The sequence below is a fragment of the Pempheris klunzingeri genome, chromosome 13 (genome assembly GCF_042242105.1).
Source record: "Pempheris klunzingeri isolate RE-2024b chromosome 13, fPemKlu1.hap1, whole genome shotgun sequence".
NCBI classification, from domain to species: domain Eukaryota; kingdom Metazoa; phylum Chordata; class Actinopteri; order Acropomatiformes; family Pempheridae; genus Pempheris; species Pempheris klunzingeri.
In genome coordinates, this window is record NC_092024.1 from 21,977,521 (window position 1) to 21,992,724 (window position 15,204).

The 15,204-nt window shown below is 44.2% G+C and overlaps 2 protein-coding genes across 2 annotated transcripts in view; both read right to left on the reverse strand.

The window, feature by feature from the left end:
• Positions 1-6,332, reverse strand: part of eif2ak3 (eukaryotic translation initiation factor 2-alpha kinase 3) — a 28,410-nt gene extending 22,078 nt beyond the window's left edge. The window contains exon 1 of the mRNA XM_070842258.1: positions 5,841-6,332. Within this exon, the coding sequence (XP_070698359.1) occupies positions 5,841-6,148 (308 nt within the window). The 5' untranslated portion in view covers positions 6,149-6,332. The remainder of the gene's footprint in view (positions 1-5,840) is intronic.
• A 982-nt stretch (positions 6,333-7,314) lies between these two features.
• rpia (ribose 5-phosphate isomerase A (ribose 5-phosphate epimerase)) lies at positions 7,315-14,442 on the reverse strand. The gene is made up of 9 exons (XM_070842975.1): positions 14,272-14,442; positions 13,379-13,439; positions 13,061-13,116; positions 12,612-12,671; positions 12,235-12,299; positions 12,080-12,148; positions 11,261-11,402; positions 9,912-10,011; positions 7,315-9,643 (listed from the first exon to the last, which is right to left on the reverse strand). The coding sequence occupies exons 1-9, from the start codon at positions 14,440-14,442 to the stop codon at positions 9,546-9,548; spliced, it is 822 nt and encodes a 273-aa protein (XP_070699076.1). The 3' UTR covers positions 7,315-9,545.
• Positions 14,443-15,204: the final 762 nt, after the last annotated feature.

The following is a 15,204-nucleotide window of genomic DNA, read 5'->3' on the forward strand; positions in this document are numbered from 1 at the left end:
ACAGTCTGCTTTAAAAACTGACCTCACATGTGTCTGGGTCACTGCAGCAGACCACAGCAGCAGAGAGCAAAGGGTGTGGTTAAGAAAAAAACTTCTCATACTAGCATAAAAAACACACACACACACACACACCATTAAAAAGTGTTGCCATCACCCTTTCTCTCCTCCTGCATAAGTGCACTCCCCTCTCCAACACATTTCATCTCACACGTGGTAAAATCCAAACTCTATGGCGCCACGCTCCTGCTGCCTGATTGGCGGGGCTGCAGCTCACATCCGTGGATCTGATTCGTTGTTGCTAAGCAGTGAGGAGCCACCGAGAGTGAAAACAAGACAGCGTGGTCCTACTAACTACCAGCTAACTCCTTGTTTTCATCCTCCACTCCCTCCCTTCCTCACTCTCCGTGTATCCCACCTTTTTGCCTCTGCCCCACCCATACTGCAGTGCTGCAGGCTTGGTCCTGCCGACTTACCAAAATAGCCACTGACCTAATAAATTCACTCCTCTTGATAATCATATTGAAGCCAGTACTGTTTAGCAATCACATTTATGAAGAACTGGTTACTGTTTCTGTCACTGCATGTGGTTATCAAACAAACTGCAAGCATCTTGTCAAATGAGTCCCGGACTCTGCTACCACCCAGACAGCGTTCATCAAGTGCACAGGAAGTCAGGAAGTCAGTGATGAAGACACTAAAGGTCATCGCACCCCAACATCAGCAACGGCTGGTCAATTTTCAGCCAACTTCTGAACACTAAACAGCAACTTTGCAATAACATAATTATACAGAGCAATAATAGAAGAATAGCTTAATAAGATACAAAAGAAAAATCAGAGCGGACGTGAATAAAAACATGGTTACATAAGGAAAAGACAATGAGGACAAAAGGTTAAAAGAGATTATATAAGCTTGTTTGAAGTGACAGAGTTTAGCATTTTATATTCAGACCTCTCCAAAGTAAAACACCTGCCGTACACGACTGGGTAACAAGAACTGAGTTTAAAGTGCTCAATTAAAACTTCCCAGAGGGAGTTCAACCATCTTCATCCTGACCTGTTATTCTAGGGACAGTTTCTATTAATAAATCCCACAACATCTCCCTGGTTACAGAGAACGGGCCACTGAAACAAAGTAAGAGGGAGAAAAAAAAAAAACAACAAGGAAATGAACTCTCCCCTTCCAAAAAAAGAAAAAAAAAATCTTCTCCTCCTCCTCCTTTACCTAACTATGGCCAGACCCATGCGGCCAACTCAAATTCTGAGCACTAGCCCGTCTCTCCGATGCAATTGGCCGACAAGTCGCCTGGCTTGGCCGATTGGCTGTTGCTAAGCAGTAGGCTGGTGGGAGCCAGCCGGCAAGCACGGCGGCCCAGAAGAGCTGTTGCCGCTACAGGGCCCTGAGGGGGGGTACAGAGGGGCGGGGGGGGTACAGAGGGTGGAGGAGGCGGTGGGGGTAGCGGGTTCAAACAAAGCTGCTGTCCTCTCTCCTCTCACCTCCAAGTGCTCCCTAAGGTGCCCCCCAACGGATGGATCAAACCTGGCAGCACCGCCACATGCATGATTCACACACACACACACACACACACACACACACACACACACACACACACACACACACACTTCAAACATATATGCACACACACCTATACATGCACCGAGACATGTAAACACCAAGTCTCCAGAGTAGAGTTTGTAACGTATAGACGGCAGCATTAAAAGGTGAGGTGACAGCCATCAAACGACATGACAGCAGCTGTCGTCATGAACTGAGGGCCGGATCAAAGCGAACATCTAGAATATTTATAGATTACAGGATACGGGTGCGGAGGAGGGAACAGGAATAAGAAAAAACTGCATCTGACAGAAACTTAAAAATGTTGACATCTGAGCGTAGACTGTTTTCTCAAGCTGTCTGTGTGAAACACCTTCAAGAGTCTGTGTTTGAAGTGCTCCACTCCAAAATCTCATTTGGAGGAAAATAAAAATGGCTTTACTGGAGGTCCAATCTCTTTAAAACACAAAGAGATCCAGGCTGGAAGAGTTACCGTATTGTCAACAAAGCACTAAAGTTTAAAGCATGAGTGCTTCACTGGTTTGAGTTTGTATCATGAACAAGGTCGTGCTTCCTTTTTTTAATTTAATAGTGATTTCTTTCACATCTCTGTTAAGTTGTTTCTGTAGCCAAAGTGATTGAGTGAGTGTTAATGTCACACATTAATGTCACAAAGTGGCCCTTATTATCACAAGACCTGGTCCGACCTCTGTCTGACTTGGAAAACAGCAGCGGCTGAAGCCTTGAAAGGTCAGAAACAGGAGCGACTGTGTGTTTTCCAAAGGCTGACCTAATTAATGCTAGGTGTGGAGACGACTACCTCCCAAAGTGTTCAGTTTTATAGTGTCACACTTCTTCGTGGCGGGGTTTCCTCTCTATTCTTCCTATTTTGAAGTAAAAGTTTGCTCTCTTTACTTTGGATTTTTAGAATCTCTATCATCAACACACACCATTAGCTGCTTTCTGCTTACAGTGCTGCCTTACGCAGGAAACGCTGCTAAAGTGACACTTAACAACAACTTGCTCGAAATGATTCCTAAAACACATTTCTCCTTCCGTTGCACATGTGTTCTCTGACATTTATTAAGTCTTCTTTTGTTTAAATTGGCCCACTGGAAGGGAAACGCTCCTAAATCATGTTTCATTCCTTGTGACATTTCTAAAGTTCACCGACAATTCTCTTGACAGATGGACGTAAACAGAGCACGGAGTGGCGTATACTCCAGGGGTGACATTAAGAAGCACCGTGTGCGTGGGCAGGTAACGGAGAGAATTAGGGAAGGAGCAAGTGTAAAATGAGAGTGAGAGACAGACTTCAGAGACATACAGACAGACAGATGGACAGACAGTGTGATCAGAGGTGTTTGGATACGGGAAAAAGAGAAAACCCTCCGCAAGTTCATTATTTCAGCAAAATCTGTCATGTTGTACTTATCTGTTGTTGTTTTACAGACAGGCTTTTTAATGAATAATTCACCTGTTCTATCTGCTCACAAGCTGCTGTTATTTCTTTATCTGTTTGACTTCCACATATCAGCGCCACTGTTTGTTATTGGGATGGTGTGGAAATTCAAAACTACAATTCAAATAATTACACAAGTACAAAATGACCTGAGCTCAATATTTTCAACAACATTTCGAGACTATTCTAAATGTAACGAACCAAAACAAGACAGAGAAATGAACACTGTAAACTTTCAGCACTGTGTACAGTGTATTCTAAACATGGTGCCCAAAGAGAGATGATAGGAGACGGCTCGGAGCCAAGAAGTGGTGGCAGACAAACTGTGAATATGGGAAGAGATCGTGAGAGAAAGGAAAGAGAAAGCCGGGGATTCAGCCTGTGACAAAGTGAGAAAGGAGGGGAGAGAGAGCGCAGCACAGACGGACAGAAAGTGACAGACACAGGTAGGTGTAGTGCAGACGCAGGCACAGAGTGAGCAGTAGCAGGGTGTGACCAGCAGCAGGATGACACTCAGGAGTTTTCCTGCAGCAGCTGAGGTGCCTGGCAGGGGAATAGCCCGCTTGTATCAGAGCAAACTGCTCTGCTAATTACTTTCGATTTCCTTTTGATACTGTAATGCAGATGTCAGTATCCTCCTGGAAGTCCTTCGCCATGTGTTGCCCTTACAGCTCGTCACTTTTATCCCGATACGATTGAGTCCTTGGCGGTGCACTGGCTGTAGACGTTGGTGTACACAAAGGTTTTGTTCTCGTTAAAAAAAAAACACACACACATGAAAGCACTTTGTTCTCCTCGTCTGTCCTGCACAATTTTTCAAAATAACATAAACAAGTAATCACAGCTATTCCTCTTGTCTGGAGCGTCATTGGGCTGACTGTGCAGTGTGCTCAGTAGCTCCCTGTTGTGACAAAGCTGGGTTTGCATGGCATCCCAGATAACAAGAACTAATACCTGATGCTTTGGGGATTGTCAGAAAGATTTTAACTGAGCCTCAAGATTAAAAAGGGTTGACAGCAAATGGGAAATATGCTGCATTCTTACCACCAAGTAGATATAGTTGGCGAAGGTTTTGGTATTAAAGTCAGAAACAGCACTAAAAGCCTTCAAAAGGTTTGACTCTGACAATGTTTTCAACTTAACGGCTGACTTCGATCCAACTTTCTCTTGAAAAGCAGGCAGCACATTTATAATACTACACAGAGAATAATTTAGTGAAGGGCCTGATGTGCTTCAGAGGGGCTGAAATAAGAATTATTCTACAAGCTGTATCCCAGTCAAAAGTATTTGTAATGGTCTCAAAAAAGAATAACATAGCAGAGAGAAGAAACATCATGAGGAGCGCACTGCGCCGAACATCTAAGGTGGGCGTCAAACCTACTGTTTACCAAGGAAGACAAAATCAATGCCCTACCCACTGCGCCAAGAACCGCATCTCACTTTGGGCAGCAGCAGCAGCAGCAGCAGCAGCAGGTCTAGCAGGGTTGGGTAAACCTGCAGACTGTGTGAAGCCATAAACATTTGACTGACAGGATCCTGGGGAGCGGCATGCATATGCATGATAGTCTGTCATAGAATAAACACAAGCAATCATCAGGTCTGACTCGCAGTCTAGTAGTTTGCTTTTCATTTAACAACTGCCTTCAAACTACTCAACTATCCCAACTCAACTTCACCACTTGCTTCTTCTGCCAGATTCCCAGTCGGCAGTGGTTCATTAAATAAGCACGTCTTTATTTCAACTTTGTTTTCTCAGCTAACAAGCTGTGTATCTGCTGACAGGAGGAGATAAGCAGAGGACCATAAAGAGGCTGGTATCTCAGTTTTCCACTTACCAATAACGTTCCCTGATTATGCAACCTTTTTGGGATTAATGTGCGATAATAAATGCAAAGCAAATGAACTCAACGTTGCAAACTTATGATTGAAATGTGGGGAGAAAATGTGACAAGCAAAAATGAGGCAGGGTCCTTCATCCTTCTGTTAAACAGAAACTGCTTAAGTGATCACACTAACTGTTCAGACTTGTGTCTCTGCAGTAAAGTGACAGTGGCTTGATGACAGATTAGGATTATAAACTGTATGTCCAGTCAGATTATGCACAACTTCCAACAAACCCAAATAACAACCCAGGCAGGAGGCAGGGTGTCAGCCTGGGGAGGAGGACCCCTCCTCATCATCATCATCATCATCACCCCTCACAAACTTTCAGATCGATCAACATGCCTGTACACTAAATGAAGACCTGCTGGGACCAGCATGTAAACTTTACCACAGATAATAAGTAAAAACCAGCTACTTGTTTTGCTCTTTCCACCCAAACTTCCGTCGAAACTCTGAGCCAGTTATCGGAAGTCAAACTCGCACGTCAACACTGTGTTTCTGGTGTTTTTGTGCTCCGACAGGTCGCTGGCACAGCTCAGGGTTTCTTCCACGGGGATTTAATGGCAGAATATGAGGAAGATATGAGGATATGAGGAGGATTTGAGGAGGAGAGCTTTAAAATGAGGCATGTGTGTGAGTCAGGAACACAAACAACCGCATCCACAACAAGTTATGCGCTCAGTGCTACCGAGGAGGAATAACTTAGCATGCGTCCACAGCACCTGTTTGGACGTTAGCTGGCTAAAAACCTAAAAAATAGATGTTTTATCTAGCTGGTTATATTCAAAAGAGATGTAGTTTTTCACGCTTGCGTTTTGTTTTTTTGTCATTATGGATGCCATCTCCATTTTGGTCGTGTCAGTCTGAGCTGTCCGATAATGGGTGTCTGCTAGCTGCACCGAACATTTCTTTCTTTCTTTTTCTTTTTTTTTTAAATTACCTTGTCGGTGGGACGTTTCCGCTACTTTCTCCAAACGCTTCGTCAGCCTCCCCCACCGACCCGTTGTCGTCGTCCTCCACGGTAACGTCTGCTGCAATCACCGGGGCGCCTATGTTCTCCAAGCCCCGCTCCATGACTCTTGCACCATCTTCCTCCGAGGTCGGACCTGAGCCCCGGGTGGCGGACGGCGGCTCCCTCCCGATGGCGGAGCCCTGAGTTTGGGAAGTCCCGAATCCGATGATCGCTTTCAGCAACAGCAGGAGCACCAGGGAAATGCTCACGTTTCCAAAGTGAAGCCCCCTTTCCATTTGTAAGACTGGCACATTAGTGAAATATGAGATTTACATGCCACTGGCCTTGTAAATCTTAACATAAAAAAACTTAAAGTGCAAAAAAACTGTATCTAAATATAAAAAAACTCCGTTGTGTCTTGCTAAACGCCCTTTCAAATCTGTTCTTTAAGTAAATATAAACAGCCACTGGGACACCATGTTATTCCCTTTATACTTGACTCAACTCTTGCCTTGGTAACGCTAAGTCCCGCCTTGTTTCTACACTGGGATTGGACAGTAAAATCTCTACGTATGCTAGAAAACAATGTACTCACTTCTCATTGGGCTGCGTGCTGTCAATCACGCACACTCGCACACTAAGCAGAATACGATTGCACCAGATATCTGTCAATCAAAGAGGCGGGCCCGAAACGTCCCCGCCCCCCAAACAGTGCCCCTCATTGGCTAATCCGCTGTACGTCAAAACGACGCATGCGCACTCCCTGCTGGCACACAGCGGGAGCAAAAGGTGACGCAAAAAACTCTCTGATGGCGAATCCTGTGGCGGGTCTGTGATTGGTGGGATGTATCGTCGTCTGTCCAATAAGAGAGACACTGCCGATAGGCGGCAACGCTATTGGTCGACTTCTGGCCCCACTGACTGAATGTAAGCACCTGATTCGACATTTCATCTGTCACTCATGGCTAGTTGTCAAGACAGTCGATATGAAAGCATCAACGTGGCTTACTTCACTGTAGATAAGTACATTTCCTGTTTCTGATCACGTGACATGTTTTCTCACCTACAGATAAACAACATTCTGTGAAAGCAGTAAAATTATTTAGATATAGAAAAAGGGAGCTTTAGACCAAAGTCATAACATATTTGTAAATGTACAGAACATGGCAATAAGTTAGAACACAACTAAATTGTAGTAGCACTCACAGATATTCAATACGTGTATGACATATATTATATATTTTATATTTCAGGTGGCATATGAGGTCACTGTGAACCCAGTTGTTCTAGGAGTGAACACTTTGCAGCAGAAGTAAGCTGCTTGCATTTCTAGCGCGCCCAAGTGGCCATAAAGGAGAACGACACCATCAAAGTGTCCGGCATGCAAACTGAAGTAAGAATATTCTTGAAAATAAATAGATAAAATAGAAACAAGGAGGCGTGTTGTTATCATTTTGGTCCTGTATTGGTTGACAGAGAAAATAGTACGTTCACAGCAAAAACAGTATCACAGTCAATTGGTAAAGACGGGAAGGAATAACAGAAATGCTGGTGCAAAAATATCCAACATTGTACACAGCTTGTACTGAACCCAAACTGGGCCACGTCGTCTCAGTTAACTTTTACTTTTTGTCTACACTCCACTGGTGCGTCCTAAAATCCACCCACTTCCACCTGATTTATGGTCGTACCTAATACCAGCAGCTTGTAGACAAACAGACCAGCTAACTGCATTTTTCTGATTGTACTAAACTTCCCAGCCCGGATGTTTCTCCCGAGTCTCTCGGAGGGCCGCACACACAAAAGTAAAACCAGTGTAAGGCATTGTGAGCCAAAGACAGAGTGAATACCAGCTCTCTAAAATGAAAAATAATAGAGAGGGTGGTGGTAGAAGTAGTGTTTTAGAAATAAACTCCAAGTAAACCTGAGACACATTATCTCACTGAAACCTGCTGCACAACTTCAAAGCTGCAATATACAGTTTTAGACTTTTTTTCCAGACCAAACATGAAATATTGTGTTTAAGACCTGCGGCCAAATTAACTATTTTGTCTTGTACTGCATTTTGATACATTATTGGTTTTCTTAAGACCCGATGACAGCTTTTAACACTAACAGTGATGCAGAGGCAGTTGTTTCCGACAACAAGACCGGCTACATAATCAATGTATTTAGCTACATCTGAATTAAAAGTGTGTTCTATTGCTTTGGCATGCAAAGGCACATAAAATGTACTTGTGGTGTTGATGGTTCAGATCTAAGCTACACCAGTTCACTACAAACTGGGACCATTTCATAGAACTGTTATTACCTAAAAATGTTCCATGCGTGTTCCTCTATTTAGATTTAAGATGAGGTTTATGGCACAAGACTTCCTGTGAGCGGACGGCTTGTGTTAGAGGAGTAAGAAGTCGTCGAGCATATGACTTACAGGCACAAACACAGTGGAAGGAGGTGCATGCACACATGCATGAAAGAGGCTGTGCACTTTAACCCTCGTGACAGACTGGTGCAACTTTACAGGAACCGCTGTTGAAACTGAGAGGAAACCACAAAAGATGTCCCAAACTCTGTCAATCGAACAGCTTGGCCCATGGCAACAAGGGCTGGATGCTCAAATTTCAACAGCCAGGGAGAATTTCGTTAGGACTCCCATGTCACCTCTGTGCACCCCACTAGCCGGTAAAATGAACCGATTTAAACCGATATCCAAAATTTTCATGCCAAGCTCTCCGAACCGTGACTTTAAGGAATCTCTTGCGACAGGAGTGTGGCTGAGTGGCTGAGATCACAGACTGAGCCCAGTGCTGCTGGAGGACACAGTGACGGCTCTCCTGCTCAGTCAGAACCTCAAACTATGTTGACATGTCTCTGTTTAAATGCCCACAGCATCTACATGATATTTACCACAGCGTACCTCTGTGCCGTATGCTATGTGGGCGGCTTGTTTAATTAGCGTCACACATCTTCTTAAAACAGTGGAATAACTGAAGCTTCACACCTGCACCGCGGGGTTTCCCTAAATTGTCAACAATCTCATTAATTTTTTGGAAACTTCTTGCTGTTTAAATTACCATATTAATTAGGAAAATTAATTCCTTGAAAGATATATATCTTATTTATGTTGTAGTGTGCAGTTCACTCCCCTTTATGTGATCTAATTAATTAAAAAGACTTGAAGGCGTGTCTGCTTACAATGTCTTCACTAGTGGATGACAACAGTTTGATCAGGAGCTTCTTAAATGTAACGTTAACAGCATCATTTCTTTTGGTAGGATTTGAAATATAGTCTCAAGGCACACCTTAGTTTTTCAGTCATTCCCCTCACTGGTTGAGAACCACGGCAGACATTCAGTCAAACCCACTAATTACAGGAAGAGCCACGTTCCCACTGAGACCATCAGCCAAACTGAGCCACAATACAAAAGAAAAAAAAAGCACTTAGCACATCATGCCACTGGATTTTGCTCATCAGGCACTTTAAAACTTGCAGAATCAGAAGCACCGCCCGCAGGATGAGAAAAATCAAGTGATCCTTCCATTGGATCTCATTTGGAGATGCTACAGTCCTGGAGGAGGTGCGGCTCTGTCCAAACACAGTCTGAGACCGGGTGGAAGTCGTGAACACGGCACTTGCGGTAAAGAGTGAGGTCATTGCAGGGGAGGTGACGGACGGCGGTTACGGCAAACTCCTCAGTTGACTGGAGGATCCCGAGTCTGCACGCTTCCATCCTCCATCCCGAAGTAGGCTCGTTCAGCCATGCCGACGAACAGCCCCGTCTCCACCACACCTGAGGAGGACACACAGACATGCTGATCTGTTCGGCCACTAGGATCAAATCCATTCTTTTATCATTACCAGTGATGTCGTTTATGAGCATCAACTTTAGTTTAGAGCCAAAATACAACCAACATCTCCCCAAGTCTTCATGGTTTTGTCCCACCCAAGTGAAGTAAACAGTTAGTATGTGACGATTTGTCAGAGTTGTTTACACCATCAGCCACATTCAGCCTCTTCTGGCTCGACAAACCAGGAGCCGTCGTCCATCAGCTCCTCACCTGGGATCATCTTGATGGCGGTGTTGACCTCCTTCCAGTTCTGAGCCTCCTCAAACTTCCAGTCCAGGATGAAGTTGCTGTTGTCGGTGACCACAGGACCCTGAGAGCCAGACGGGCAAAGCTCAGACCAAAATCATCCCTTTAAATATCAAGGATATAATATAAAGGATATAATAGCAAAAGATTGGAGCAGGACAAGCCGACATTAACAGTTAAAACTCTTGCCAAAGCAAGTCGGGAAAGGTGTCGTTCTTTGCTCTTCTTTACATGAAGAAAAACTCTCCTCTTCAGATATAACTGATGCTTCAGGAGCCGCCATTTTGGTTTTTCAAACTAGTAGCTCCTTCTCGCCGTCATCACAGCTAAACCCCGGCCATAGCTTACACTGGTTGGTCTGAACCACACTTCTTTCTTTTCTTATGTCTAAATGGCCTTTAATTCTTCAGTGATCATGTGTGACTATGAGACAAATGCTGATTAAATAACACATGTGTCCATCAAGACTTCCTGGGGAAAACACTAATCGACCACTAATTAGAGCACAAACTGGTTTCAGGCTCAACAGTCACAAAATAAATAGTCAGTGTGACAGACGGACACTCCCGTCTGTTGCTGGATGTTGTTCCTTTTAAAAGTGAGTGGGAGGTAAAACCATTAAAGTTCTACTCTCCAGCCTGTTAATGAGGCAGCCTGTGTCATTTCTGTCCTCTGGCTTCAGTGTGAACTCTCCTCACTTCCTCTCTTCTTACAAGCTTTGCCTTCGTGGCGCCCTGCGGAGTTCTTCTTGTAAACAAACAGAAATCCAGTGTTTCTGACCTCCCACTGTGCAGAAGACAAACAAAACATAGATGCACTCGTGGAAAAAAAAAAGAGGGAATAACTAAAGGTTATTCAGTATCTTCCTAAAGGACACCTGAGCCGTTCTAATGACAAAACCTGTGACTCTCTGCTGCCTGGTTTGATTTGGTTATTACCACGCGTACCAATGTGGAGTTAAAAGCTTACATTACCTTTTAACTAATGTTACAGTAAGTCAGACCTGCATATAAAAAGCACACAGGGCACTTTACACAAATTATGTAATGCTTGTTAAATGTTTTAATAAACCTCTAAGTGGTTCTAGCTGTTCTGATCCCATCCAGGACGGCGTGTAGTGTCCCCATGAAAAAGTATCACCGCTCATCATTTTCTACCTGGACCTCAGGACCACAACAAGACCCTGCAAAGACCACCTGAGGAATCTAACAGCTCCGCATGAAAACACACGAGCAAAAACAGTGAAACTGCTGCTGCACGAGACAGAAAGCCGTGCTGATAGAGAAGTAAGTCTGAGCCAACTCTCCACTTACTGCTTTACTGACAGCCATCCGTAACTTGGCTTCCCCTCCAAAGCGCTTGGCTATCATCCTGGAGACAGGGACGTACGCCATGGGGATCACCTCAATAGGGACTCCCTTCTTCCACTGCTGGCCCAGAGCCTTGGAGTCCTTCCTGGGAGGAGAAAACAGAGGATAAGAACCACATTTGGACACATTTGGATGTCTTTTTTATTTTGACAGTAAATGTCTTCAGAGAGCAGGTCATGTGGGACAGTAGGGTAGACAAGAACACAGAGAGAAAAGTCAGCAATGTGGCTTCTAGCTGTGTGAAAGAGGGAAACATCAACAAGTCCAAATTATCTCCTGTAGCCAGAGGTGGAGGAAGTATTCAGAGAATTTAATGGAGTAAAAGTACCAATACCACAATGTAAAAACACCCTGGTAGAAGTAAAGTACTCATATTAGAGAAGCTGTAAACTTCTTTTTTAAAACTCTTCATATGAATTGTGTGCAAAATTATTCACGTGAGTCATTTGTAACCAAAGTTGTCAGGTAAACGTAGTGGAGTGAAAATGTTGTGAAAAGAAAACACTCAAGTGAAGAACAAGTACCTCAAATGTGTACTTAAGTACTTCAGTTACATTTCACCACTGGATGTAGTGCTGAGCGACTCCACAGGTCTGAGGCACAAGCTGCCAACAGCTTATCACACTGAAGCCTTTTCTTTGTTACTAATACACATAGATTTAAGAAATCTTCAATGAAAAACACTAAACACATAAATTCTTTTCCTCTGACTGTCTCCAGAACGTATGCTTCTTTTCTCGAGGTTAACTAGCAGATACAAACCTGTAGTCGGCAATGACGACGAAATGTTTAGCACAGCCGGCAACGATCTTCTCCTGAGTCAGGCAGCCGCTGAGGGACAAACACAGGACGAGTGAGAGGCAGAAACCAGACGCTGCTTAAGCTCTGCTGTCTCCAGCGAACTGCACTGCACTCACCCTCCACCTTTTATCAGCGTGAGGTTTGCGTCCACTTCGTCCGCTCCGTCGATGGCCACATCCAGCTGTGGGGGGGGGGGGACGTGAACGCAAGCGACTTATTACAAAGGCAGAGAATAAAGCAGAGCCATAACAACTAGATCCTACATTTAGGAACTTTTTTCCTTCTTCACACATCATCGTCCCCACATCATCATTACTTCAACATTATGTACATCCATTCCAGCACTCAGCTCCACCATTCAGCCTTTTTTTTTTTTTTTTTCTTTCCAACTGCACCGCGCTCCAATCCAACCCTGCAGGTTGAGCACCAGCATATTGTGGCCCTTCCTCATTTGCCGAGGCTTTCACATTCATTTGTACAGAGCTCGTCATACCTGTGGGTGCCTGTCCAGATCCGACAGCGTGAGGCTGTGCTGCAGGATCAGCTGACGGGCCTGTGGGAGGACGAGCCGAGAGACGGGATGAAACGTGACGACCGCAAAAACAGCGGGAGAGGGGAGAGAAAAAGCAAAAAGGAAACGCTGTGATACCATTTCCTGTTTGTACTGCAGTACGTTTTAAAGGAAAGGGTTCATTTGTGAAATACATGACAACAGTTATTACTAATGTTGGAAAGTTTGGATTCAATGCATCTTCTCCTGAAAGTCCCCCTGAATCCACGTGTCATTTACATGATTAGACATCAAAAAGAAAAGCTGCTGTCTGTGTGGTAGTGAAACACATTCACAGCCACAGTGCTGCTGCTAAAGAGCATCAAACCACCAGGAGGAAAATAATTACAAGTCACGTTGCTCTGAAACTAGACTGAATGTGTAAAACCAACCTGGAAGGAGGTGGGCACACACACGATGTTGAGCTTCTCCTGACGCACTCTCTCGGCTGGATAAACAACACACACAAGTAAAAAAAAAAGGGATTGTGAGCGTGTTGTTGTATCATTGAACAGCTGTTTCTATTCAGTGTTTCACTCGACCCTAAGCCTTTTTTAAAGATTTCCAACCCACACACATCTAAGCAAACTCACAGCGAGCTTTATTTTATGGAAGTGACAGAAATGAAACCAAACTGACTGACTTGTGTCTAAGACATCAGCCGTCTCGTGAATGACATCTAAAATCTAAATCACGATGGTTCCGCTCACCTAATCTGTCCACAGCATAAACAATGGTGGATCCGCTGCCCACTCCGACCACCTGGTTGTTCTGTGAGACACAGAAAATAGGAAACACTAGTTAACGTGCTACATTTCACAGCAGGCACTGTGCAGGTTATGTTAGAGTTCTTATGTTATGTTAGAGTTCTTATATCATGTTACAGTGTGTTCATGTGCTCACTTTTCATTGTGTTTTATTTGCAGCAAGGAACAAAAATATCTGACCTGACTTTAACTTTCCCCTGATGCAAATGCAAAAAACACACTAAAGAGTTATTTCCCATGTGTGTGTGTGTGTAAATGTTGTTTACTTTTATTTTCTATTCTTAATTTAAACATTTTTAAGCAATGTTCTCTTTATGTGTTGCATAAAGGGATTTCACTATACAACCCTGTGTTGTAAAATAACAAGTAAATCACTAATTTAAAACAACAGAGCACCATCATGCTGCAGAGCCTCACAGGTGTGAGCTGCTCTGTAATCATCATCATCATCATCATCATCACACTGTGATGATAAACTAACACTTGCACAGTGATAAACTAAGTTTGGCTCAGTCATGCTCCACATGTTAGCACACCTACTAGCTAGCACATGCTGTAACACATGCTTAGTGTATTTTAGTCCTTAATGCCGGAGTAAAGTTAGCCCACTATCCCGGGACAAACATGCATAACACCGAGCTAAGTCCTTCCCAAAGCGTGCAGGTTAGATAAGGGTAGAGAGTTAGCATGCTAGGCTACATGCTCCCTGTGGGTTTGTTTACTGTCACTAGCTAACCGTGCTAGCTCCGCAGCGTGCAGCTACATGCTGTATTTGAACAGATAACAGGTGAACACACGCCAGCAGGCTGCGGACACGTGCGGTCCGTCCTCTGTACCTGGACGTGGTTGTCCACTGCGGCGTAAGCGGCCAGTTTCTTCGCCTCCTCCGCCATGTTTCCTCCGGACAGACTGAGCCCACACACGTGTTCCTGCAGCCGCCTCCGGGACGCTGAAGACAGGAATCCAGCTGCGAGTTTACTGAAGGAGACCCACCCCTGGAGGCTCATGACCCGGCCCACAGACAGGCAGACAGGTTCCCCCTCCACACCCGGAAGTCACTGGTCACATGACTTGGAGGTCTGCGCAGGCGCAGCAGCAGCAGCAGCAGCTCACTGACGCTCAAAATAACGTCCTGGGCTTGTTTCTGCAGAATATCTACACATTTAGATGCCAAACGTAAACCCCAACACTCCTTCACACTGGTGAGGATTTGCACAGAGCTTCAGTGTAGCTGCTGGTGTAAAATGTGTCCTGAAGGTGGCGCCAGAGGTCAAACTATACATTTAAAGGGTTCATCCTCTTGGGAGCAAGAGAGTTCTCAGGTTCTTCAGGTATTTGTTGTGTGTTAGGTTTGACATTTTGGCCTAATGGTGAGTCAAAGCGGAAAATATACTAAATAAAAAGAAGTGAGACATCAGCCACTACAGTGCTGGTGTTTAATGGGCCGAACATAAGAAACTGATGGGTTTTACATGGTGATTCTTAGGGTGGATGTGATATGACAGTATCAGTATCAGTACTGATACCAAATATTACTGTTCATTGCCTTACTTTAGGGGATATAGACATAAAACATTAATATTAACACCACTATAGTGTACACCACGTGTGCAGCATATTTATTCTGAACTTCCCTCTGTGCAAATTATTTATTCATCTCTCTACCTCACAATGTCCAGTACTTAGTAATATCTCCCACCTGTACACTATATTATTGTTTCTATCTTTGTATACTTCCTCTACTGTAGCTCTACATATTCTTTCATGTC